At 49.6% G+C, this 27,547-nt stretch overlaps 1 protein-coding gene across 1 annotated transcript in view; it reads left to right on the forward strand.

Annotated features, from left to right (window-relative positions):
- The window catches only part of LOC120848126 (trypsin delta-like), a 54,980-nt gene that overhangs the window by 13,290 nt on the left and 14,143 nt on the right, over positions 1 to 27,547 (forward strand). The window contains exons 2-3 of the mRNA XM_040220072.1: positions 15,623 to 15,714; positions 15,779 to 15,857. Coding sequence (XP_040076006.1) covers positions 15,623 to 15,714; positions 15,779 to 15,857 — 171 coding nt within the window. The remainder of the gene's footprint in view (positions 1 to 15,622; positions 15,715 to 15,778; positions 15,858 to 27,547) is intronic.

Here is a 27,547-nt window from a genome sequence, read left to right on the forward strand (position 1 = left end):
GCCTTTCGAGCGCCTGGCCCCCACGACGGAAGGCCGTGCCTTCCGTCGTGCTTTGACTGCACGCGCGCGCTCGAGGTGCGCGACCCTGAAGCGTTCTGAAGGGTAGTAGGCTCGCGCTGGAGGCGGGACAACTGAAGCTGATTTCCGTTCTCACGTTTTTTGAACAGTTTTTCAATAGTCAGAGACTATTGAAAAACTTAGCAACTTTTGACATCTAGTCGAGGTGTACAATGTTCAATAAAAAGTCAACAGAAAGTCTCTAGCTTTTCTGATGACACTACCTACATAGAGTCAACAGAAAATTTTCAACGTGAAGTAAACAGAACGTTTGCAGCCATTTTGATGACAGTGTCAACAGAAAGTCAGCAGAAAAAAAATCAACAGAAAGTTAATAGAAAGTCAACAGCATTTCTTTTGACTCAGGCTGAAGAAGATCATCAGAAAAGTTTCAACACAAAATCAACAAACTTTCTGTTGACCCTGTCAACAGAAAGTCAGCAGAAAAAGATCAACATAAAGTTAATAAAAAGTGAACAGCTTTTCTTTTGACTCAGGCTGAAGAAAATCATCAGAAAAGTTTCAACACAAAGTCGACAAGCTTTCTGTTGACCATGTCAACAAAAATTCAAAGTCAAAAGGAAGTAATCAGAGTCAACAAGAAGTCAACACGTTTTCAATAAAAACTCAAAGATCATTTTTATAGGGGTTGGAGCAAGCGGGCAAACAAAACGAGTCGAGAGCGATCGTTCATGGAAGCTCGGCGAAGCCTCTATGGGCCAGGGTTGGGCAGAAATACTCAAAAATGTATTTGGAAATACAAATACTATGATACATTAAAGCAGTAGCTAAAATACTGATACTGAAATATATCTGTAAAAGTGTATCGCGATACGTATCGGAAATACATTTTAAATAGAGGCAAAATGTATTTGGAAATACAAATACAGGAATACATTTTAGGGAGGGCACAAATACAAATACAGAAATACTGATACTGCAATACATTCTTTTTAATTTTTTGGAGACGCCGAATGAGATGAAGCCTGAAGTTGGAAGTGGAAGTTTTTGATCCTGAAATTACTTTCCCGTGGGCTTGGCACTTCACCTCGAAGGTAGTGATTTCGGACGACGAGGAGTCTTCGATGGGCTAAGAAAAACGTTACATCAAGGACTGACCGCGGTCCCTTCCCTGACATCCTGTCTGTCTGAGGAGGAATGCTAAAGGACTTCGACCTCTAAATAAATACTATGTCATCTTAAATCCCATCAAAAGGTCACCAGGTCCCTGTCCAATAAGGACGCCGCTGTCAACATTTATCACATGACATCATGGTGGAATCAACTGGCATTCTTTATCTGTAGGTGTGGCCTAGAACATGAAACTTCAGCACGCTGCTGTATGAAAGGACAATACGTAATTTCGTTGTAGGTTACATCGCTGAAGATCGTGCAGGCAGTGTCATTGGATTTTTCGAGAATATTTGACCACCTGAAGCATCCTGGAACACATGTCTTCTGTTACGGTTGAAAAAACGATACGGTAGCATCCCTGTTGCAAAGGACCTTCCTGCCGACCCTCCGCCACCGACGCCTGGATTGCAGTTTTCGTCTTGCATACTCCAAATAGAGAACTCGTGGACTGCGACCTGATATTGCCGGCGCAGGTGCGAACTCTCCGAGAAACAGCGCGCTCGAGACGAGTCGCAGGTGCACGAAGTCTGTGTCCGCACAGCAAGGCCACGTCTGACCTCCTTGTTGGGTTTCGCATCACCAGAGCTGCGGGTCACTTTCACGTCGGCTGATGAAGTACCCTTGAGCCGTGCAATATTATGGGCGCAGCCACAGACGCATTCGAATATGTGTTCAACTTCACTGTGTGAGTCATCCTACTATTTCAAGTCAACCACCACCAGGCTCGTGCTGCAACGGACTGTGACTCAGCTTAGCCGGATGGGTGTACTATGTACGCTAAGGCAAGAGAGGCGGTTAGCAGCGAGCATTGCATGCCACCAAACAATGCCTAAAGAAATCCTTACCTAAGGACCTGCTGCACAAGATGCCCTGACTCCACTCCTCGCGCGCCACCTGGTTCGAGCCCCCGACTACGCAACACTTCTCAGAAAAGAGAAGTGGACGCATAGAAAAATAGTTTGGAGAATCGGAAGGAACCTGGGTCAGCATGGTAACAATGCCTCAGCATCTCCTTAACACTGGTGCCCTCAGAAGTAAAAAAAAATGCTTTCGGATTTGTATTTTTTTTTTGGGGGGGGGGGGGGGGGGGGGGAGTGTAGTATTTCTCCTGAAATGTAACGAAATATATTGCACCCTGATTGTATCGCCATACAAAGGAACATTCAAAATGTATTTCAATACAGGAATACAAATACTGCTGAAAAAAATGTATCGCGATACAGAAATACAGATACGAAATGTATTTCTGAAATACCATCGCGATACATTTGTATCGCGGTACTGCCCAGCCCTGCTATGGGCGAAGCAAAAGTGGCGTGTTCGGCGTTTCAACGGGCTTCTGATCAAAGTTTTCGGTCGGTTGCGTGTCATATCTCTAACATCAGCGGTTTTATGGGCTCACGTCCCGAAATCGTTTTCTCGTGCATAGATTATTCTTCGCATTCATAGATATGACGAAATAGTGGTATCCGAACGAACATTACGTCCTTTGACCGCCCGAAGGAAAAATCCATCAATGTAACCCTGTTTGGCAGTCAGTGTTTTCTAGTGGACCACTGACTGTGCCTGACTGTACGTCAAGCATGTCTGATTGGCCCACAAGTTTGTCTGACCGACAGTCAAACTCCAGTCAGACTCCGCTCGTCGGCTTTCTGATGGTTTCCTGGTGGCAGTCGGCCGCCGCGAAATGCAATCAAGATGTCTTGGTGGCGGTTCTGACTGTACATCGATTGTCTCTGACTGTACGTCAAAAAGCTTTGACGTGCAGACAGACGTACGGTCAAAGGACGTAAAGTTCTTTCGGATACCACTATTTCGTCAAATTTATGAATATGAAAAATAATCTATACACGAGAAAACGATTTCGGGACTTGAGCCCATAAAACCGCTGATGTTAGAGATATGACGCGCAACCGACCGGCAACCTTGATCAGAAGCCCACCAAACCGCCGAACACGCCACTTCTGCTTGGCCAATAGAGGCTTCGCCGAGCTGCCATGAATAATCGCTCTCGACTCGATTTGTTTGCCCGCTTGCTCCAACCTGTCAATCCTGCCCGGGCTCTACAATGACTTATGTTTTAGTAGAATTTCTACTCGATAAGACTCAGCGTGTTGTGAGTTCCGACGTAAGGGACTTTAGCGGTGTAGTTGAAGACAAGGTGTACCCGGTCTACTGGGGCGGAGACGTGTGAACGAAAGGATAGTTCTACGACGCGAAAGTACTCTACATGGCAGGTGAGTAGAACTGAAGTACGGCGAGTGATGTATGAGTGCTTTGCATAACATGCTGAAGGCTCAACTGGATTTTCAGCCGAAGCATTCTTTAGAGCGATGCGCTCATTGTCGAAATCTCGCGCTGCAATACTAAAATGCTCCTGACTCGGTCCGAGAGGTTTGGGCTAGAAAGTTTATATCCTTTTATCTGGCATGGGCTATTGGCCTTACCGCTGTGTCGCAGCTCATTATTAGTGTTTCATGAAGAGTGCAGACAAAAAGCATCCGCGAGCGTAGTTCAGACGTGTCTACTGCTCGCGTTCGTCCGTGGAAGACAGGGCTGTCTGTCGCAGCATGCATGCTTGCTCTCTAGATTCAACGCAGTCGCATAGGTTTTTTTAATTAAAGTGTATACGGTCGTCCCGAAAGGTTCAGACATCGAGGGCGTTTCTTTGAAACATGCTTACGGTGAATGTGGTCCCGTTTGTAAACGAATGTCCCTTTTGCCCGAAAAACGCAAATTTCAAAAGGGGGAAAAAAATAAAGGACGGGTACACACTTTTCCTGATTTTTGATGTCATGAACTACATTCATTTTAAGGGTTTCTGAACCGTTTCACAGCCATGCAAGATGGCCACCTCGGCTTGTGAACCGTTTCATAGCCATCCAAGATTGCCACCTCGGAATTCGAGCTTTATATAAAGAGTAAAGCTATACGCACTCCGGAGTGCACCTCGGGCGGAAATGGCTATACACACTCTGCTAAACTCGTATAAAACGAATGGTCAAATCGAGTTTCGTAAGCGATGGCATAGCTTAGGGCGAATAAAGAAAAACAAAATGATGGCATAGCTTAGGGGTTAAGGTGTCCGCTTTGTACGCAAGTGGACGCGAATTCGATCCGCGGTGGACGTGCTTTTTTTTTCTTTCTTTTTCTCGAACATTTTGTTTTGTCGAGGCATTTGGCGATATTTATGAGTGCGTATAGCTTTACTCTTATATAAATGCTGCCCTTGTTGATTAAATTCCCTTGGCAGTGGCAGTCAGACGTCATCTGGTGGACCATCAGGGCACGTTCCACCAAGCTGCTGACTTGCAGTGAGTGTCCGAAATTGCGTACCTTGATGGAATTTTCAATAGGGCGAACATCTGTCTGCACGTCAAAGCTTTTTGACGTACAGTCAGAGACAATCGATGTGCAATCAGAATCGCCACTAAGACATCTTGATGGCATTTCGCGGCGGCCGACTGCCACCAGGAAACCATCAGAAAGCCGACAAGCGGTGTCTGACTGGAGTTTGACTGTCGGTCAGAGGTAACTTGTTGGCCAATCAGACATGCTTGACGTAGAGTCAGGCACAGTCAGCGGTCCAATAGAAAACATTGACTGCCAAACAGGGTTACATTGATAGATTTTTCCTTCGTGTTATCTTCGTTGTTTTTTTTCTTACCAGGGGAAAGAAAGGAAAACGCGGAGAGGAGGAGGCATCGAAGAGACAGGGAAGCCCGGTGACGGCAGCGCTGAGTTAAAAAAAATGGAGTTTTGTAGCACGCTTTTCAGATCGCTTTCGCCCCACAACCCCGTTCGACCCCGCACCGCCTCCATGGCTGCATACGCCACGCGCAGACGTTGTCGGTTGGTCGCGCTCAACGAGTTTGATTACGGTGGTTCGACGCCAGCACACGGTCTTTGTTTTTCATGCCAGTTATCGCGCGATAAACGACAATGCCTAAGCGGAAGTGCAAGTTTAAAGAGGTGCTGGGGAAGGAGTTCCCGTTCATTTAAAAGACAAGGTCGGAGTCCGATGTTTGCTTCGATAAATCCGGAGGTGACTTTTCTATCGCCCACAGTGGACGTTCTGATATTGTGAAACATATCAGCACCGAGAAGCAAAAGCGGAGCCTGTCAGCTGCTGCCTCTTCCAGTGCACTGACGAAGTTCTTCAGGCTGGAACACGCCGGGGACAAGGAGTTAAAACTCGCCGCTTTTGAGGGTGTGTTCGCATTCCACATGGTTGTCCACAACCAAAGTTTTCGGTCAATAGACTGCACCTCAAAACTTCTGCAGAAACTTTTCGACGAAATGTTTGCCTGTGCGCGCACGAAAGCCGAAGCGGTTGCCTTGAACGTGCACGGTCCTTCTGCAGTAGAAGAGTTGAAGGCCGACCTCGAGGACGCTCAGTTCATCTTTGTCTTCTGTGATGCGTCGAACCACAAGGATCGATCTGAAAGTGTTTCCAATAATGATTCGCTACTTCAGCTCTGCTGCTAGAGTGCAAACGAAGCTCCTCGAGATCGAAACATTGCCAGGTGAGACTTCGATCATGTTGAGCCAGTACATCATAAGCACCCACTGGAAGTCAACGACATCACATCGAAGCTGATTGCTTTCAGCGCCGACAATACCAACTGCAACTTTGGTGGTGCCGCACGGAAAGGAAAGAACAACGTCTTCGCAAGAATTCAAGACGCTTTAACTCACAAGTTCATTGGGGTTGGCTGTGCACCGCACATAGTCCACAACACCATCCAGACTGCAACTGACGGCCTCCCAATTGACATTGAAGCTGTGATCGTCAAGATATATTCATACTTTTACATCTATACAGTCAGGGTAGAGTCGCTCAAGGAGTTTTGCGACTTCGCACCAGTGGAGTACCAGCGGCTCCTGGGCTGCAGTGTGGTTGGCATTGATGCCAGCTGTGGAGAGGGTGCTGAAACTCTTTCCTGCTTTGAAGTCGTTCTTTTTGTCGGCAGACAAGAGCCCTTCTTTGATCAAGACATTTTTGAAGATGCATGCGGAGAGCTCTGGCTCTACTTTGTGGGAACCATGGGGCTCCCTCTATCCCTATCTAGGCCTAGCTTCAAGCAGGCCGTGGGAGTCGTCGTCGCCAATGGCGTCGGCCTCCCGGATACAAGGAACCACGAGGCCGAATTCCCCGAAGGGGCCGGCTCTCCCTTGCCCTTTCTGGGTGAACGCGCCATCGGCACACCCTTGGGAGTGATTATGGACGCGTCCCGTTTTCGAGTGACCTTCTACTGGCCTCCCCGGGCGCGTCTATTTCCCGCAGGCTACATAAGCCGGCCACCCACCTGTGGCCGGGGCTCTTGGTTAGGGGGGGCTACGCTCGACGGAGCATTCATCGTTATTTTAAAGTTCCCCCTTTTCCGTGATCCTGCCAGTTAAGGCAGCGCGGACCTTTCTCCTGGTGATTCTGTCAATTAAGGCAGCGCCAACTTCATTTCTCTTTTGTTCCGCCTACGGGCGCAAAGCGTGTGGCGTAAGCCTAATAAACACGTTTCTACGATATCCCTGTGTTTCGTGTGGTCTCCCGTCCATCGGAGCCTAACGGCAGGCAACGGACGGACCCGGCCGTAGCCGCCATAGCAGCGACCTACGGAGTGGGTGTTGCCTCACAGCGATCAGCAAGGTAAGTCGAAACCCGCTTTATTGCAACCGACGAGTTACGGAGTGGGTATTTGCCTCACTGAGGACTTTGGGGTAAACTAGAATCCCACAACTGGCGCCCCAACGTGCGGCCCGTCCGGTGTCTGCAAACAAAGCAGCACGTTCGCAATGACAGCGAACCAGGCCAATTTCCGGCCTTGGACTTCGTGGACGGAGGGAGAGGCGAACGCCCGAAACCCGACGCCACCCAACGGCTTAGTGGCCACGTCAGCCACGCACGGACACAATGCAGTGTCTTTTGAGCCGAGCTTGCTTCTAAGCGGAGGCGACCCAACATGTCCGGAATGCGCCCGAGGCATCCCCCTCCGCGACGCGCCAGCCCACTCTGCTGAGCGAAGCGCACCTGCGCTTGTCGAGGGCCACTCCGCGCTCGCACAAAGCGCGGCGATGCAACAGGCAAATACAGCCTCTTACTGCGATGACCTTCTCACCCCAGACTGGCCTGCAGCTTCCGCACAAACGGAAGACACTGCCGCCGTCTGCGAGCAATGGCCCAGCTCAGCGGCTTTATGCGCAACGGGACACACGGCGGCACGCGGCGGCCCACAGCCAGTGTACAGCTCGCCAGCCGAAAGCGTATCTCATCAAAGAGAAAATGCGCTAAACTCGTACCAGCCACTGCTAGATAACGCAGCACGAGTTATCGAGAGTTTGACGGGAGCGTTGCAAGCAGCGACGAGGCCCCCGCCGCCCACGCGGCCACCGGTCAGAATCCCTATCCCGACATACCGAGGATACGGAGACCGAATGAGCGCCACGGACTTCCTCGAGGACCTGAAAAGTTATCAAAAGGCCATGGGAATGTCGGACAACGAGATACTGGAACGCATCCTGCCAATCTCGTTGGTGGACCAAGCAGCGCGATGGTTCCGTCTAACCGGAAACCAGCTGCTGACTATCGAGCAGTTCCGAAAGGCTTTTCGCCAGGAATTCCTCCCCGCTGACTACGAGCGCAGGATGAGGAGAGAGCTCGAGCAACGGACCCAGCACCCAGACGAGTCACTGTTGGAGTTCGTAAGGGCGATGCAAGAGCTCTTCGAGCTAGCAGAACCCTCCGCGCCACATGCAGAGCGGGTAGAGCGCGTCATTCGACAGGCGCACCCGACTTTTGCGGCGTACCTCCGAGGCAGTCGCTTCCGCGACCTGAACGAACTAGCCTCGGAAGCTCGGCGGATCCAGGGAGACATTCTAGCCGCCCGAGCGTACCGACCTCCGCCGCCTGCGTCATCGGCACTTGAGCCGCGCTGCGCATGGAATGGGGTAACGGCGCCCCGAAACAGGAGGCACGAAGCTGCCCACTACGCCGACGGACCGGGTCGAAACACGTACGACATCTCCGATCGTGCGCTCGACCCATACTCTTACGAGAGGCGAACAGCAGAACCCGCGCCGCAGTGGCAAAGGCGAGATCGGAACAGACAAGAGTTACCGACGCCCCGGGAGCAAACGCGGCCAATGCGTCCAAATGCACAGGACGAAAGGTCCGGCGCGCAGCAGAACGTGCTACGCGACTCGAGAAGGGTTGCGCAACCACGCTGCTTTCGCTGCAACAGCGCCGACCACCTGGTTCGACAATGCCCAGAACGGCAGAACCCCGGTTTCCAACAGTCGGGAAACGAGCAAAGCCACCGATAACCAACCCGGTGGCTCTAAACGGCACGGAGCAAGATACTCTTTTGCCGTCCGCCTACAGAATAGGCTTTCCGACAGGCACGCCAACGCCATTCATAGCGTTGACGATCGTTGGTCGGACGTTCAAGGCGCTGCTCGACACGGGCGCAAGCGCATCGCTTTTCGGTGACGAAGTGTTGACCCACCTCCGGCAAAACTCTGTCCGAATGAGGGAGGGAAGCACGACCTTTCGACTCGCGTGCGGCACCGCACATTCAAGCGGTACCGTCCGGTTGGTTGCGAGATGGGAGAATCGAGCAAGACGGCAACGCTTCGTTCATCTCCCCAGTCTTTCCGTTCCGATCATCCTGGGCAGAGATTTTCTCTCCAAAACAGGGATCGTGATCGACGTGAGTAGCGGTGGCTACCGAGAGGGCACCTTCGCTCCTCTGAAACCTTTCTGCGAACCCCCAACCCCAGAAAAACCGCTGGTTAATGGGGCAGGCAGCAGCAGCCTAAACGAGGCAACAGCTTCCCAAGGTGAACCCTCTCCGACGCGGTTGCAAGCGAGCGCCGTAGCGTCGGAGATAACGCACCCCCTGCTGACTGAGTCATGCAGCGTGTCAGGGCAAGAAAAAGCCCGTCTGTCGGCATTGTTACGACATTATGACAAGATGTTCACAGATCGACCCGGGTGCACCAATGTAGTGCGACACCGGATCGACACGGGCGATGCGCTCCCTCGGAGGCAAAACGCACGACCCGTTAGTTTGGCTAAACGAAAAGCCATTGACGTTGCACTGGACGAAATGATCGACACCGGAGTTGTCCGGCGGTCAAACAGTCCCTGGGGATTCCCCGTCGTGTTGGTCCCAAAGAAGGACGGCACTTCACGTCTGTGCATCGACTATCGCCGTCTAAATGACGTCACGCGGAAAGACGCATATCCGCTACCAAGCATTGACTCGATCCTGTCCAACCTCGGCAGCGCACGGTATTTTACAACCTTAGACGCCAGCCGAGGCTACCTCCAAGTTCAAATGGAGAGGGGTGACGAGGCGAAAACGGCCTTTGTTTGTCACCGCGGGCTTTTCGAATTCACAAGAATGCCCTTCGGTCTGTGCGGAGCGCCCATGACGTTCCAGCGGTTGATCGACCGCATACTGGGAGAAGCCAAATGGAAACATGCAATGGCCTATCTCGACGACATTGTCGTCTACTCGAACACCTTCGAAGATCATCTCAGAGACCTGAAGGATGTGTTCGACCGGCTAAAAGCCGCGGGAATCACGCTGAACCCGGAAAAGGCTCAAATAGCCGAAACCCGAATCAACTTGCTCGGCTTCACACTCGATTGCGGACGCATTGCGCCAAACGCCGAGAAGCTAGAAGCTATCCGGGAGTTCCCCGCACCAACGGACGTAAGCTCACTCCGTCGCTATTTGGGAATGGTGAATTTTTATCGCCAATTCATCCCGAACTGCGCCTCCCTCCAAGCGCCACTAACGCGGCTACTCAGAAAAGCCGTGAGCTGGAGTTGGGGTCCCGAGCAGGAGGCAGCTTTCCGCTGTACTTCGAAAGCACTCGCGGACACCGCGGAACTAAAGCTTCCCGACTTGAACAAGCCTTTCGTGATCCAAACGGACGCGAGCAAACTGGGCTTGGGAGCGGTCCTGCTCCAAGAGCACGAAGGTGTGCTTCGTCCCGTGGCTTTCGCTAGCCGCTCGCTCGTGCCGGCAGAGGTGAACTACAGCACCTGCGAACAAGAGTGCTTGGCTATTGTATTTGCCTTAAAGCGCTTCGACATTTATGTCGACGGGACCACATTCACGATCGAAACGGATCACCAGAGCCTAATATGGCTGTCAAGACTTCGCGAACCCGCAAGGCGGTTGGCGAGATGGGCTTTGCTACTGCAAAAATACGACTATGTCGTGCGGTACCGGAAAGGCAGCACAAACGTTGTGGCCGACGCACTGTCGCGAGCCCCCGTAGACTGCGCAAATCTTTCCGCGGGGAGCCTGGCCGAGCCAACGGCACACGCAATGCCCGGCGAAGCCGAAATTCAGTCCCAAAAGGAGGCAGCACCACTGACCTCCTCGGACGAGAGCGTGAACCACGTAGACGCAGTGAGCGCAGTGGGGATCGTGTTCAGCAAAGAAGAGCTACTGAAAGCTCAGCAGAATGATCCGTTTTGTCGAAAGGTGATCGACGGACTCTCGAGTGAGTCGGACTCCGTGGAGTCGGGCGGTGCGTCCGCCGGGCGTACGACTGCTGGTATTGCAGTAAACGCCGAGTGTCGGGATGTATCTGGTACTGGTACTGACACGTTGGATCAATTTCTGCTGAACGCCGATGGGCTCCTGCTGAAGTATATCCCATCTGAGAAGGACACAGATAATGTGTTCAAGGTGGTAGTGCCAAAAAGTCTGAGGTGCGCAGTAATGCGTTACTATCACGACTCGCACTTGGCCGGACATGCGAGCGGCTCCAAGACTTACACAAAGTTATGTCACATCGCAACCTGGCCGGGCATGAAAAGGGACGTATTCCGCTACGCCCGCACGTGCCACACTTGCCAAAGCTTCAAACCAAGAGGCGGCAAACCTCCGGGCCTAATGCAGCCGACCCACAGCCAAGAACCATGGTCTTTGGCGGCTTGCGACGTGGTCGGCCCTTTGCCGAGGAGCCCCAAAGGACACCAATATTTGTTGGTTGTCACGGATCACTTCAGCAAATGGGTAGAACTTTTCCCACTACGAAAGCTGACAGCCCGAGCGATCATGGAGAAGCTCATGGAGGTATTCACCCGATGCGGGTTCCCGGAAGCTCTCCTAACAGATCGAGCAAGCTACTTCGTCGGGAAGGTATTTGTGGACGCTTGCAAAGCCCTGGGCATCAAGCACAAAACAACCACACCCTACCACCCACAGGCGAACATCACGGAGCGATGCAACAGAAACATCAAACCTATGCTGGCAGCATTTGCCGAAAAGCACCGCGACTGGGACGCATACATTCCTGAAATTGGGTTTGCTCTCCGTTCCACTGTCAATCGTTCGACAGGCTTCACCCCCGCCTTCCTCACATTCGGAAGAGAGTTGGCGAATCCCATGGACCGTGTCCTAAGGGCGAACGCCGGGGCAAACGACGCGCAGTCGACACAGACTGAACACGCGCGCTCGCTACAGACTCGGATGACGGAAGCCTTCTCGGAGGCCCGTCGCAATCTCGGGGTAGCGCGAGCTAAACAAAAGGCTCAGTACGATCGCTCTCGCCGAGATCTCCGCTACAAAGTAGGCGATCTCGTGCTCAGACGAAACCACGTTTTGAGCGATGCCAGCAAAGGCTTTTCTGCTTCGCTGGCACCAAAGTGGCTGGGCCCGTACGAAGTGCGAGAAATACTTTCACCGCTCGTGTACAAGCTGACCGACCAAGAGTCACGAAAAGTCGGAGGGCCAGTGCATATTTGCGATCTCAAACCCTACCACAGAAGGGAAAACGAGCAGCAAAACCCAAAGCCACTCTTGCGCAAGAATGCACGCGAAACGCGAGACGACGGCAAAAACGAGGCGCCCCGCTACAATCTGCGAACTCGGAGAAACTAATATCCGGAGTTTTCGCAAAGGTAGTCCCAATAAGTGGCGAAATGTCACACTAAGGGAAGCGCCAGGGCAAAGAATGCACCAGCTGCCTTCGCGAACGCGTCAGCCACCATTGTTGCCAAGCCGTGACCTAGATACAAGGCCACCCCGTTCGCTCCCGGATCATCCCGAACGGGGATTCCCCTACATACGGCATCTGAGGGAAAGGGTAGGCCACCGCCCATTGGTCAGGTTTGTCGCCCGATGCTCTAATCTCGCCCACCAGGGAACACGAGAGGAGTTTTCCTCGAAGACGACAGTCGACCAAAAGGTCAGTCGTCTTCTTGTTCCGTCCTGCCATGTCTGCCCACCCCCAAAGGATGCGAGCCCCAGGTCGCCGTGGAGAGCGGTGGGATCGTGCGCCCCACCGGAACGGCAGTCGGTCCCGTTCTTCCCATGGGGTGCCGCCGGTGGAGACAAGGACCGTGACCACCTGGACGTACCAGGAGGGCCAGGAGCCACCCCAGTTTTTTGTCTCGGCGGCCCCCTGGGAGGAGCAACCTCGGGTGCCCAGGAGACCGGCGGAGGCGCAGGTGTAGGAGCCGTTCCGCGGCAGGACTGTTTCCGACATCGATGAGGCGGCCGGGGGGGCCTGCCTGGAGCCCCCTCCGGGGTCCCGTTTCTGCCGCGGCTGCGGCTCCCTCTTCGTCCACCGGGCCCACCTGCGATCACTGAGCCACGCGGAGCGGCTCACCGAGGCGGGTCTCCGGGGCGCCAACGCGCTGGCCCTGGTGCTGGCGCGGATGGAGCGGGACCCCCCGTTCGCGGCGGCCATCATGGCCAGGGCTCCTCGGCTTCGAGTCGCGGCGGACCCCGTCGTCCTGCTGCACCTGCACCCGGCGGACCAGCGCGGACCTCCGGAGGCCCAGGACCTCCTGGCCGGACCGGCCGTTGAGGCGGGCCCCCCACCTCTACCGGCGGAGAACCTGGGCCTAATGGACCTCGGCGCCGACATGGTGCAGTTGCTGCACGACGAGGAGGACGTCCTCCTCTAACGCCCGCGGGGCAGCGTCAAGGTACCGGACGCGGTCGTTTTTTTTTCTAAGTTCTTTTTGTTTTGAGAGCTGGTAGGACGTTTTGTTTTATTTCTAGTCCTACCTAAGCCTTAAGAAGGGGGGAGTGTGGGAACCATAGGGCTCCCTCTATCCCTATCTAGGCCTAGCTTCAAGCAGGCCGTGGGAGTCGTCGTCGCCAATGGCGTCGGCCTCCCGGATACAAGGAACCACGAGGCCGAATTCCCCGAAGGGGCCGGCTCTCCCTTGCCCTTTCTGGGTGAACGCGCCATCGGCACACCCTTGGGAGTGATTATGGACGCGTCCCGTTTTCGAGTGACCTTCTACTGGCCTCCCCGGGCGCGTCTATTTCCCGCAGGCTACATAAGCCGGCCACCCACCTGTGGCCGGGGCTCTTGGTTAGGGGGGGCTACGCTCGACGGAGCATTCATCGTTATTTTAAAGTTCCCCCTTTTCCGTGATCCTGCCAGTTAAGGCAGCGCGGACCTTTCTCCTGGTGATTCTGTCAATTAAGGCAGCGCCAACTTCATTTCTCTTTTGTTCCGCCTACGGGCGCAAAGCGTGTGGCGTAAGCCTAATAAACACGTTTCTACGATATCCCTGTGTTTCGTGTGGTCTCCCGTCCATCGGAGCCTAACGGCAGGCAACGGACGGACCCGGCCGTAGCCGCCATAGCAGCGACCTACGGAGTGGGTGTTGCCTCACAGCGATCAGCAAGGTAAGTCGAAACCCGCTTTATTGCAACCGACGAGTTACGGAGTGGGTATTTGCCTCACTGAGGACTTTGGGGTAAACTAGAATCCCACAACTTCCTGTGCAGCCAAGCTGCCATGTTTCAAGCGACTGTGGTGCAGATCGAAGGAGACTCGAAGGCTGCCATCGAAGCCCACAAAGCCCTAAACCAGCTGCAGACTAAAGTCCAGGACATACTTCAGCGGGGATTTTTTCCCTCAAGCGTGCGCTCCGTGATTACTACGCTTGAGGAACAAGGAGAAGTTTGAAGAGGATCGGTAACAGAAGTTGTGAGAAATTTCTATCAGACATGCATGTCATACATCGAGCGATGGTACAACCAGTTTCATGAGATCAGCGGTCTCTCCTGGGCCTCTCTCGACACAGCACCACTTTGGGACGATGTTCAGAAAAGTGCGCAAGTCACAACTTCAGAGTTCAGCCACGTCCGCCTTGAGGAGAACGCTTTATTTGATGAGGCATGCAACGTTTCGCGTTATGTCACGGCCAAAAAGTTGGACGAATGGAAGAGCCAGAAGAAACCGGGTGGAGAACGGTGGGTGAAAGTGCTCCAGCATTTCGAAAGAAATGATGTGCTTTGCGGCAACATGAAGGCAATCATCGAGTATCGCATGTGTTTGCCAGGTACGAATGCACCAGTGGAGGGGATGTTCTCGCTGATGAACAAGGTATGGACTGCAGAGAAGACGCAGCTTCAAGTGGCAATATCAAGGCAATGCTGATGCTCAAGGTGAACGTGCACATGACCTGTGAACAATACCACGGACACATTAGCAAAATTTAAGGACTACTAAGAAAGATTCATTCTAGCCATAAGTTTTAGATTTGTATACCGGCTAACAAGAAAACAAACTGAAGGAAGGAAATGCTGCATGGCGAGGATGAAACAATAAAAAGTGTGATTCGTTGACTTTAACTACATGTCGCCAATTGCCGAACGCATTCTTGGCGTTTGTGCCGCTGTTTTTTTGTGTTTTTTTTTTCGTATATAGCATCTGATGATGACGCGAAATTAGGCTTAATTACTGGTTGGGCTTCCATTGGCAACTTGGAGGCTAAATTCCTAAACAAGTGACAGCATTCGGCTTCACTGCGGAATGTTTGACTGATACGCGTGGCGTAATTTGAAACTCGGCAATTAGGTAGCGAACACGGGAAAAGCCATCAGAAAGCCAAACTACTTTGTCATGAACTAAGGCCATGGACCACAACCTTATTATGCGCAAGTCAGGCCCTCATTGATTGCAAAACCTGGGACAATTTAGGTACTTTTTGGCATGCTGTGAGGGATACCATGCGGAGGAAAGTCAAATGATCGAAACTATGTGACTCAGCCCGTTTCTTTTTCCACATTTAGGAACACTTAAATAGGATTTGCCTCAACTCTTCTACCGCCGATACTGCACTCGTTGTCGCCTTTATTATCTAAGCTCATGCTCACGGCGCCGGTAAAACTATATCCTCCTATGTCTGAACAAGCAAACGACCATATAACTATCAACAACCCTATAATAACTGTAAACAAGCACGTGTGCAGCCATGGTATGATCTTCTCAAGCCTCTCCAGGCTGAGTCGAATAGCGCGGCACTACAATCTCTTCAGCACGTAATCCCCCGTAGCTAGTTCAACATCTGACGGGTATCTATTAGGCGTCTCTCGGTTGTTTCAAGTTTGCTTTGTACATTACTGTAATCGAGGTTTTGCTTTATGCTTGCCAATTACAGGTATCTATTCAGACGGCACAAAAATCTCATAAGTGTGGTGGATCTATTATTTCGGCAGACATGATCCTGACAGCTGCGCACTGCCTCGAAAAGTAAGCATTGTTGCTTCATAAGTACAGCGGGGATGATATTTAACCGCCCTATTTTGCATTGCAGAACGATACCCAAAGGAATCAGAGTTCAGGCTGGATTTATAAGTCTTAAGAATGCGGGACCCTACAAACAAGTTCGATTTGTAAGCAGGAGAGCCGCCATTTTTTTCCTATAAGCATGCATAACCGCCGCTTTGAGACCAGTTTGCCTCATTACCTGCAGAAAATAACCATCCAATCTTGCTGAACTTGTTACTAATATTATATATTATACCATTATGCTATAAGAATAATAGCATAATAAAAAATATACGAATTATTACCGGACCAGTTGTTTTCATCATAGAGCATATGACATATCTAAGGCACGGACCATCTACGAATGCGGCACCACATCTCGAAAGTATTTTCTACATGTGAAAAAATAAAATCGGTGGCTTTTTTTCTAATTACGTAGTTACACTTGAAAAGTATATGAATCACATAATAACAGAAGAAACATATTGGACAGGTATGCTAACGGTGTTTAATTTTAGTAAATGGAAAATATGTTCTACGTCTTTTTTATTTTTGTAAAGCATCTTCGATTTGTTTTTTTACCATTTTCTTAAACCACCTGAGACTGGGTGGAGAACTAGAAGAAGAAAAATTGGAAGGGACCGGAAAAGAAAGACAGAAGGTGCCGTCTCAAATTTTGGAGGTGACGCTTTATGTCTTTTTCTTCCTGCGCCTTCCACTTTGGGTTCTCCTACAGGTTTTCCCGCTCATTTAAATCTAAGCGACAGCCAATTTAATGCAAGTGGTACCCAATTTAATTCAAGTGCCACATAATTTAATCCTTGCGCTTCCCAATTTAATCCCGGGGTCAGTCAATTTACTCCACAATATGTATATGCACTTATTGTCTCCTTGAACGACCTCAAGGACGTCACCTGGAGGACGACGTCTAGGACGACCTCAAGGACAACGTCTACGACAATCTCATAGACGACGTCTAAGACGACCTCAAGGAAGACGGCTAGGACAAACTCAAAAATGACGCCTAGGGCGACCTCGAGGACGGCTTCTAGGAAAACCTCGAGGACAACGTTTAGGACGACCTCAAGGAAGATGTCTTGGACGACCTAAAGGACAATGGCAAGGACGACCTCATGGACGACTTCAAAGACGACCTTGAGGACGACCTCAAGGATGACTTTAGGCCGACCTCGAGGACAACCTCTGGGACGACGACTAGGACGACCTCAAAGACGACGTCTAGATGACCTCAAGGACGACTTTTAGAACAACCTTAAAAACGACACCTAGCGGACGACGTCCTCTAGGTGTCGTTCTCAAGTCCGTCTTAAAAGTCGTCCTAGACGTCGTCCTTGAGGTCGCCTAGACGTCGTCCCTGAGGTCAATCTAGGCGTCGTCTTCGACGTCGTCCTAGATATCGTCCTAAAGGTCGTCCTAAACGTCGTCGTCGAGGTCGTTCTTGAGGTCGTCTTAGACGTCGTCCTAGGCGTCGTCCTTGATGTAGTCCTGAAGGTCGTCTTAGTGTCACGGGTGTGGAGCTGGGAAGAAAAAAGAAAAAGAAGATAAAAGAGGAAGAAGAGGATCGCGAGGAACGACGGGCAGGTGCGGCTGTTCTGTCCCGTTGCTTGTTGAAACCGGCAACGCCCCGGCTACTGAAGCCTCACAGAAACCGGCCCCGCTCCAGTTCCTGAGAACCCGGCAACGCTCCGGCTCCTGAAGCCTCACCAAAACCGGCACCGTTCCGGTTCCCGAGGGCCCAGCAACGCTACAGTTCCTGCAATTGTCACGTTCGCCCGGTCCAACACGCGACATGATTGAGACAAGACCAGGTGAGATAAAGGCATGTGCATGCATATTAAAATAATGAAAGGAAATCAGGAGGTAGTTATTAAACAATAGAAAAAGAAAAGAAAAAGTTCAAAGCAGACCAGAGTCCCCGTGGTCAAGTCCCCACAAAAGTTCGACTCACGCCTGACGTGGCGGGGCTTCAGGAGCGTTGCGGGGCTCGTCGTGGCCTCAGGGATCGGAGCATTGCCGGGCTCTTCGTGGCTGCAGGAACCGTAGCGTTGCTGGGCTCTCAGGAACCGGAGCGGGCCGGTTTCGGTGAGGCTTCAGGAGACGGAGCGTTGCCGGGTTCTCAGGAACCGGAGCGGGGCCGGTTTTTGTGAGGCTTCAGCAGCCGGAGCGTTGCCGGTTTCAACAAGCGACGGGTCAGAACCGCCGCACCTGCCCGTCGTTTCCTGCGATCCTCTTCTTCCTCTTTTATCTTCTTTTCTTCTTTTCTTCCCAGCTCCACACCCGTGACACTTAGACATTGTTCCAGGCGTCATCTTCCAGGTTGTTCTTGAGGTCGCCCTAGACGTCGTCCCTGAGGTCGTCTTAGACGTCGTCCTCTAGGCGGCGTTCTCGAGGTCGTCCTAGAAGTCGTCCTTGAGGTCGTCCTAGACGTCGTCCTCTAGCCATCGTCCTAGACGTCGTCCTCTAGCCATCGTCCTAGACGTCGTTAAAACAGTTTCGGTGGTCCTCCATCTTCACGTGAAGTGAAAGGGCTCTACATTTTTTTCTATTAATATTGTAATCAAAGATCGTTTACCTCGAATGTATCGCGGACACCAAAGGGAGCAGTCCGACGAGGAGAAGGCCTCAATGGATGAACTTCTGGTCCGGCGCCGCCCTCTGGTGTCCGGGGTAAGTGAAGTGAAGTATAAAATAACTCAAAAGTAACTAGAAGTAATCGAAAAAGTAATCAAATTGTTAATATAGCAAATAATGATTGAATTGGCTTTATAATGACCCAAAGTAATCAAAATACTGGGTAAATAGCAGCTCAAACCATTTTAAAGAATAATTATGATGCAAATTTAGCTCAAAGAAACGCAATTGATTTGATATTATCTCAAAATAATCAAGAGTCATCAAACTGTCAATTAAGACGAATTAATGTTCGCTCAGTCAATAGTAACTCGAAAAAATCAAGAGTAATTGCAATGCAAATTGAGCTCATGACAGATAAATTGGTGTTGCAATAACTCTAAATACTTAAAATTGCCACCAATATGCTAATTGGGCGGATTTAAAGCCCATTGGGTTGATAGTTAATAAAAAATAATCATCATGTCAATTATGCCCGAAATAAATCAATTGGATGAAAATTAGCAGAAAATAATCAAGCATCATTACAACGTCAGTTAAGATTAATAGGGACAAAAGAGTAATAAAAATGTAAATCGAGCTCTTAAAAGACCAATTAGTTCAATTTAACGTCAATGTAATCAGAAGAGTTACCAAATTGTGAAATAGGACAAATCCATTGGGTCAAGCTAACTTAAGTAACCAGAAAATATCATAATATACATTATGCTCATAATAAATAAGTGTGTACGAAGATAAGCTCAAAGTAATAAAAAGAGTCATCCCAATGTTCTTTCGGTCAAATTGAAGTCCATTGGGTTAAAAGTAACTCGAAGTAATCAAAAGAGTAATAATAATGTCAACTGAGTTCATTAGTTATCATTTGTAGGCATAATAACACAAAGTAATCAAAAGAGTAGCCAAAATGTCCATTAGGCCGAATTAAAGTCCATTCGGTCAAAAGTACATCAAAGTAATCAAACCAGTAATTGTGATGCCAATAGAGCAAATAAAAAGATTTTTGTTAAATATGAGCCCAAAAAATCAAGTCATTGCAATATCAATAAAGCCGAATTGAAGTCCTTTGGATCGAAAGTAACCCGAAGTAATCAAGACTAATATTAAGGTATCAAAGTAATCAAAAGTCAATATTCATCACATAAAAATTTAATTCGTTCAAGATTAGCTAAAAGTAATGAAGAGCCATCACAATGACATTTAATTGAGTGGGCATGGCAGCACAACACGGAGCATGACGGCTAAACTGTTCTTCCTGATCACGCAGCTGTTGCTGATACTCGCTGGACGCGATCCTGTGTCTGGTCCGTGTTCAACTTCACAAGTGCGGCGTCAAGACCTTGCGTCAGCATTCTTTTATCACCAGGATGTGCCCGGTCCACGTGCCCTATTGAAAATAATTCTAAAGGGCCCATCAGCCTTGAAGGATTATGGGACCGCACAGGCCTTCAAAACCCTTCAAAAATACCCTTCAGATATACCCCTCAGAAGAAACCCTCCAGCTCCGCAGCCCTTCAACTCCAACCCCTTAGCCCATCAACCCTTTAGACGCCCAAATGACTGTGAACCATAGACAAAAATTCAGTTCAAAACGTTATCGAAAATTTATTGCGGACATTGAGTTTTACATGCGTATTAACACTCAAAAAGACAATAAAAACCAACGCTTGTTCAAACCCGGGCGCAAGCAGCTGTCGACGAAAGAGATCATATAAAATAGGAACAACTAGCTTCTTTATCACAACGAAAAATATATTTCAAAGTACTCACAATGCCGTTGGGTAAATTCCTGATGTACGGTAGTTCAGCTAATAAACGGAGCAGGTGCACCTCACGTACACATACACAGTCTCAGTAAGCACGTTTAGCGAAAACCACGAACTCGCAAGCAGATCCCGTCACCGTTGAGAAATTCCGAGCACAGTCACGGTTTCGTCCACGATGTCGTCGGGGCGGCGTCTTCGGCGTATTTTTCGCTCGCTGGATTCTTCTGAGGCCGGTCGGACGAAGAGGCGCAAAGAACAAGGCGGGACAGCGGCCGTCATCCGCCGTCTCAGGACCCACAGTGCCATGATCCCGGTGCGTAGGCACTACATGCGGTTGAACGCTGATCCCGACTGTCAGGCTTGCTGCGAGTAGGCCGACACCGGCCACCATCTCCTTGAATGCGCTGAACACTATGGTGCTCGAGCGGTGCTGAAGGCGGCCAACGCCGAACTGGGGTTCACCTGCGGAACCAAGGAAGAAACGGCACGGATTAAAACAGACCAAGGGGCGAGCCCTCAAAGCAGCGCTTACCTTTCTGGATGTAGGAAACGGTGCGTTCCAGATCTCCATGGCGGTGAGAAACAAACCGCCCACGAGCGGAAAGAAAATGGCTATAGCGGCCTCCTGACTTCTTCGGCTTCCTCACACCACTCTCTCCCGCCGACCATTGGAGAAGCGTGCTGTCCGGAACTGGCGGTATTGCACCCTCTCCCCATTGCCGGGGGGAGAGAAGCGCAGTGTGTGTGTGTAGGCATTGTAAAAGGGGGGGGGGGGGGGATTTGAGTTGCCTGTTCGTGTTTTTGGCGACGGCGAAAAAGAGAGGACTTCCGACTCTGGTGAAAAGCAAAATAGTTTTGTTTATTTACTTTTTTTCCTTTTTGGGGACAGTCCCCCGCGGGGAAACCGGTTCCCGGCACGAGTCGCTGCCGCTTCGCCCTCGGAACCTCCCCAGCGCAGCGTCCCTGAATTTGGGCAACGCGCTGCTCTCGGCTTGCCCTTTTTATTATTATTAGTGCAACAAGTAAAGCTTGTTCTCCTCAAAACGCCGCTCGGCCAACAACACTCGGCCCGCGCCTTGTCAATTCTCCACATGGGGCGATCGAACCCGTAGCCCCCTTGGCGACCGAACACCCGGCCACTGACAGACGGGTCGAGGAGCCCAGTTGTGTTTGATAGAAGAGCAGTAATAAAAAAACTGACCGTACAGACATACGATCGACATTCTCCATATAATTATTTGCTTTCCCTTTGTGAACAATACGTAGCTATGTTCTAATTCTGCGACATGTATTTTCTCCACCTAGGCCGTGTCCCCACAGAGATCTCAAGGAGCCTGAAGGTTTTCCCGACCCCAATAGAAAAGTTCTTGACAGGGTTTCAGACATTTCAAGGCATTGTAAAGGGGACTTCAGACATTTCAGGAGAGCCTCTGACGGGGCCAACGAACCCACCAGGAAATATCTGTTCACGTTTCAAACATCACAAGAATTCCTGAAGGCCCCTTCACACCCTTTAAAGAATTCCTGAAGTCCCCTCAGAGCGATTTTCAATAGGGTGGCTTCGTGACATCGCTTCATTCCCGATACCAGCGCCTTCGCCTACAAAAGCCTTGCTCCCACAAGATCTCGCCAGTGGGCATGGCAGCACAACACGGAGCATGACGGCTAAACTGTTCTTCCTGATCACGCAGCTGTTGCTGATACTCGCTGGACGCGATCCTGCATCTGGTCCGTGTTCAACTTCACAAGTGCGGCGTCAAGACCTTGCGTCAGCATTCTTCTATCACCAGGATGTGCCCGGACCACGTGGCTTCGTGACGTCACCTTCATTCCCGATACCAGCGCCTTCGCCTACAAAAGCCTTGCTCCCACAAGATCTCGCCAGTGGGCATGGCAGCACAACACGGAGCATGACGGCTAAACTGTTCTTCCTGATCACGCAGGTTAGTATAACGTATATGCATTACGATGAATTCAGAAGTAACGATGTCTGTCTCATAGTGCTGCCATGCCCCGGCACATTCCTCTGTATCCTCTCGGATTGTGTTCATTCAGTGCAGTTGTTACTCTTAGCGGGGGACGTTGAAACTAACCCCGGCCCAAATACGGAAGCCATACAGGAGACCCTAAAAAGTCAGAAGGAGGTTGCCAAGAACATAAAGAAGATGCGGAAGGAACAACTAAGCCTAAAGGAGTCGTTTGATGGCATTAACAAGGGGCTATCTACTATCGAAGCGACCATTGACGAGGTCAGAGGCACGGCAAAATCTTTTGAAAATTACGAAACTAAAATGTTTGAGTTATCTAGCACCGTTTCCCCCTTGACGTCAGCAATTTCACAAATGGAAAAGAAGGTTGATGACCTTGAAAACCGTAGCTGACGCAATAATGTAATTGTTTACGGTATACCCGAAGACCCCCGGGAGAACCCTGTTCAACTAAGGCAAAAGGTTTGCACTGACGTTTTCGATGGCATGCTGGATGTAACCGTTACCTCCATTGAAAGGATACACAGACTGGGTTACAGTAGGGGGACTAAGCCACGGCCTGTCCTTCTGAACCTTCGTGATTTCAATGAAAAAACAAGTATCTTCAAAAATGCTTGAAAACTAAAAAATACCGGAATTTCTGTTTCCGATGACTACTCCAAGCCAGTCCGGCTACTTCGCAAAAAGTTATGGGACAGCGCAGCCCAGAACAGGGAACAGGGAGATAAAGTCACCCTCCTATATAATAAAATGAAGAGTAACGGTCTTACTTATGAATGGAACGCTGCAAACGATACCAGAGTTTGTGTTTCTAGACCAAACAAAACACGAGAGTCTGATGAAGGTAATTTGTCACCGTGACATGACGATTTTTGTTCAAGAAAGTTAAAACTGATAAATGTAAACGCTAGAAGTCTTGTAAATGAAGTTGTTGATCTTGAATGCGTGCTACATGACGATGATCCTGATGTTGTCACCGTGACGGAGACATGGTTACACGAGGCAATCGCAGATTCCGAGATAATTCCTCCTTCATATAACATACTTCGGAATGACCGAGAATCTCGTCGCGGTGGCGTTGCCATAATCTTGAAAAATCATTTAAATTTTGTAGTACTTGATGAAGTTTTGGAAATTGAGTCACTGTGGCTGAAATTAAATAGCTTTACTCCCGCAATCGTTATAGGTGTCGTTTACCGACCTCCGAATGCATGTCCATCCCTTCTTGAGGTGCTTACGGATTTTGTTTACAAAATTAAACAAAAACATCCGCTCTTTTTGATGACTTGTGATTTTAATTTGCCTTCAGTTGATTGGGAATCACTCAGTAGCAATTCCACGAACTGTCCCAATACTTCCCTACTAATTGACATAGCGTTCAATAATAATCTACTTCAAATTGTAAATGGCCCTACACGTATTACTGCGTCCTCTAATTCCACACTCGACCTTGTGTTCATATCCGACGCGATTGCGGCAAGAAACTATGAGTGCAACGTAGTGGAAGGAATTTCTGATCATCTGATGGTGGTGGTTGAAATTTCTACTTCTGGAACTGAACAATCACCACGTAAACAGAATCCCAAGCTTATTTTGAATTTCTCTAAGGCTGAGGATGAGTCCATTATTGACGCGCTAGAACTTTCCCTTGACACGTTTTTAAATATGTGTTCGGACGGTTGTTCTTTAGGGCTTTTTTTAAGGAGGTTGTGCTTGAATGTTTACGCCGTTTTGTTCCGATGAGCACTAAAGTTGCACGCAAGCATAACCCGCGGATAACTCGTGAAATTCTGCACTTGAAATGGAGAATTAACCGTGTTAGGGAGTGCAACAAATGTTTACCTATCTCTGAAATGAGAAGACAACTTAAAGCAGTGATTCGCCTCGCCAAGTTTCGATTCAATAGTATCACTCTGCAAACATTTTTGAAAGAATCGCCTGATAAATTCTGGAGGGCGTTATCGCCGGCCCGAAAAAAGATTTCCACGCTTTTCGTTTCAGACAATCTGGTAGACGATGATAGCGCTATCGCAGAAGGTTTTAACGAATATTTTGCGTCTGTCTTCACTACGGATAACGGCACCGTGCCTTGTTTTGATCAGCTGTCCACTTTATCAACGTTACCTGATATCATTATCTCTACAGAAGGAATATTCTCAGCTCTGCTTAATCTTCCAGCAAAGAAAGCCATTGGTGCTGACGGTATTCCAAATTCATTTTTGATTCGCTACGCTGAGTGGTGGTCGAAATATCTTTACCTTATTTTTCAAAGGTCTTTAACAGAATCTGTCATTCCTGCTGAGTGGAAATATGCAAAAGTAATTCCCGTTCATAAAACTGGCTCCCTGCTACTTCCGGTAAACTAAAGGCCTATTTCATTACTTCCTTACTGTTCGAAACTGCTAGAACATATTGTTTTTAAACACCTCGCGAGTTACTAAGAAAAAAATTATTTTTTCTTTTCAAATCAACATGATTTCCGTCATGGCCTTTCTAATACGACTCAGTTACTTGAAACAGTCCATGATTTCGCAAATATCCTAAACCCATCCAAACAAATTGACGTCATATTCCTAGATCCCTTAAAGCTTTTGATAGACTATCACAAAGTAAACTTCTCCTTAAACTTAAATGAATTGTTCAAGACGAAGGTATCATTCGCTGGATCGAGAACTACTTACAGGACAGAAAGCAGTATGCACAGATCAACTCGAGTGGATCATCATTAGTCCCTGTTTTATCGGGTGTTCCGCAAGGGTCGGTCCTGGGGCCATTACTGTTCTCAATTTTTATAAACGATTTAACCGCTAATATTCCAGTACGTGTTCGACTGTTTGCAGACGATGTGGTTTTATTTACAGAAGTCAATGAAATAAGTGACCAGATTCTACTAAACACCTGCTTGTGTCATCGTCAATCGGGAAAAGAGAGAAACGACGCCCATGAGTGGATCAAACACTGAAATTATATATCTACAAGAAGGAAGAAAGGAACGTGTCAGAAGCAAAACAATAGGCAAAGAATTAGCAATAAGAAAAGCAAAACACTGAAGGCAGATAAAGTCACGTCAATACACTCATAGCCCGTTCCCGCTACAGTCCTTGCCTCAAGTTCAAGTCTTTCCCCGATGCCTTGCGGAGCGTCCCCGCTTGCTGTGATGATGCGGAAGCCGGTGTCTCGTGCTCCCCCTGGAGTTGCTCGTAGCAGGCGTCGCCGTCCGTAGCGGCTGGTCCTCCCTCCGAGCTCTGGTCGTCGCCGTGCGTCGCGGCCCGTCCCTGGCTTTCACTGCCGCTTCTCCTCTCGCGCCCGCCGTTCTCCTCTCATGCTCGCCGTTCTCTGCTCGCGCTCGCCGTTCTCTGGAACGCGCCCGTTCCCTTCCGCTTCTTTTCTTCTTCCACCCGTAATAATCGTCACAGGAACGTGACACACCCCCCTCACTTCGAGAACTTCACACCATGAAGTTTCTTCACGAAGGCGACCTCCTCGATGGCTTGCTGTAGTGACCGCGGCACATTCACAAATACCACCACACTTTCCTTAGCACTCACGCACGTATGCCGTTTCCACATCCCAAAATTTAGTATCGCCCAAATCACAAAAACAAACCGTGGTTACACTCTCGCGTCTATAATTGCTTGTGCAAATCACCTGGGCAACACACTCTTGTCCATAACTAATTCAACGAAAAAAAAATCCTAATGGGTTTCATTAACCCTGTGTCCTGCCATTACGAACAAAAATCCCCCGACGGCTTAGATCTCTAGACGACTTAAGAAGTCTGCTCCAACATTGTCTTTCCCCTTAATGTATTCGATGTGAAAGTCCTGTTCCTGCAATGATAAACTCCATCGCATTATGCGACTGTTGGAGTGCTTCGCTTTGTTCAAAAACTCCAAAGCTCGGTGATCCGTTTGTATGCGAAATTTTCTGCCATACAAGAACAACCTAAACGCTCCACGGCCCAAACAATCGCCAGGCACTCCTTCTCTACGGTGGCGTAATTCTTCTCCGATTTTCCCAGTGTTCTGCTTGCATATCCCACTGGATGCAGCAGTCCTTCCCTTTCCTGGAGCAATACTGCGCCCAGGCATGCATCAGATGCATCCGTCCTCAAAACGAATTCCTTGTCGGGATCTGGCGCCAACAGGATAGGTGGTCTCGATAAGCAGTCCTTCAGTCTCTCGAACGACTCCTCCTGTGCTGACCCCCATTCAACTTGATTTCGTTCTCCTCTCTTCGTGAGCTCCAGCAGTGGTGTAGCAAGGTCCGCGTAGTTTGGAACGAAATCGCGGTAATAGCCGGTCAGCCCGAGAAACGACTTCACTTGACGTTTTGTCACCGGCCTTGGCGCGTCTTGTATCCTTCCAAGGATCTCCGTGTGGGGTGCGACTCGTCCTCCGCCCAACTCATGACCGAGGAAGGTCGTCTTTGTCAATGCGATCTCGCATTTCTTCGGCCCAGCCGTGATGTTAGCTTCTTGCAACCGATCAAAAACTGTCTGCAACGTTCTTATGTGTTGCGTCCACGTATCCTAGGCGATGAGAATGTCATCGATGTAATGATGAGCCTCCGGAATTCCATGAAGCAACTTTCTCATCAGTCTGGTGGAGGTAGCAGAGGCAGTCTTGAGCCCGAAAGGCATGAAACTAAACTGGTAAAGTCCGCTACTCGACGAGAACGCTGTCTTCTCCTCGGCCAAATCCTCCATCGGGATCTGCCAGTATCCCTTCGCTAGATCCAGCTTAGAGAAAAATTTCTTACGGCCCACGTTAGCGAAGGTGACGTCCGCCCTTGGAATCGGCTCTGCGTCATCCTTAAAGGGGAACTCCGGCGATATTTTGAGCAACCCCAACTAACCATATATTCGAAATCGCCGTCCGTTACTCTTTTCGGTATGCTATTTAGTAACGCGAAATTCAGAATAGTTTTTGTGAAATCGGCAAATGAAAACGACGCCAAAACAAAGATTCGAATATACCCGCGCTTTTCATTGCCCTGACGTCACGGTTGGGCTGGATTGCAGTTCGAGCAGGCAGTCTAAATCTGAACTATGCCGAGCATTTGTATCGTGCTGCTGCGCGGGGGCTGGAGCGACCTTCCAAAGCATTCATTTGACACCATGAAACTGTTTGTAATCAGATGTGAACAAAGTCTACAGCCCAAAGAGTGAACTCCTACCCAACCATGACGTCACTTTTTCAATGTGGCCCGTAGAGCTTTTCACTTTGAAAAACACGATGAGGTCCAAAATTGTAAATTCTGTAACTGCACGAAAAAACATTATTTTGTCCAAATATTTGGGTTACTAGTTCAGCGATGTTTGTTGGTGTGTCTAGCAAGCTTTTAGGCAAATCGGGGACTATGAAGAAAACGGCGGAGTACCCCTTTAAGCACGTCGTTTAACTTCCTGCA

The sequence above is a fragment of the Ixodes scapularis genome, unplaced genomic scaffold, assembly GCF_016920785.2.
Source record: "Ixodes scapularis isolate PalLabHiFi unplaced genomic scaffold, ASM1692078v2 PGA_scaffold12__126_contigs__length_90152505, whole genome shotgun sequence".
Lineage (NCBI taxonomy): Eukaryota > Metazoa > Arthropoda > Arachnida > Ixodida > Ixodidae > Ixodes > Ixodes scapularis.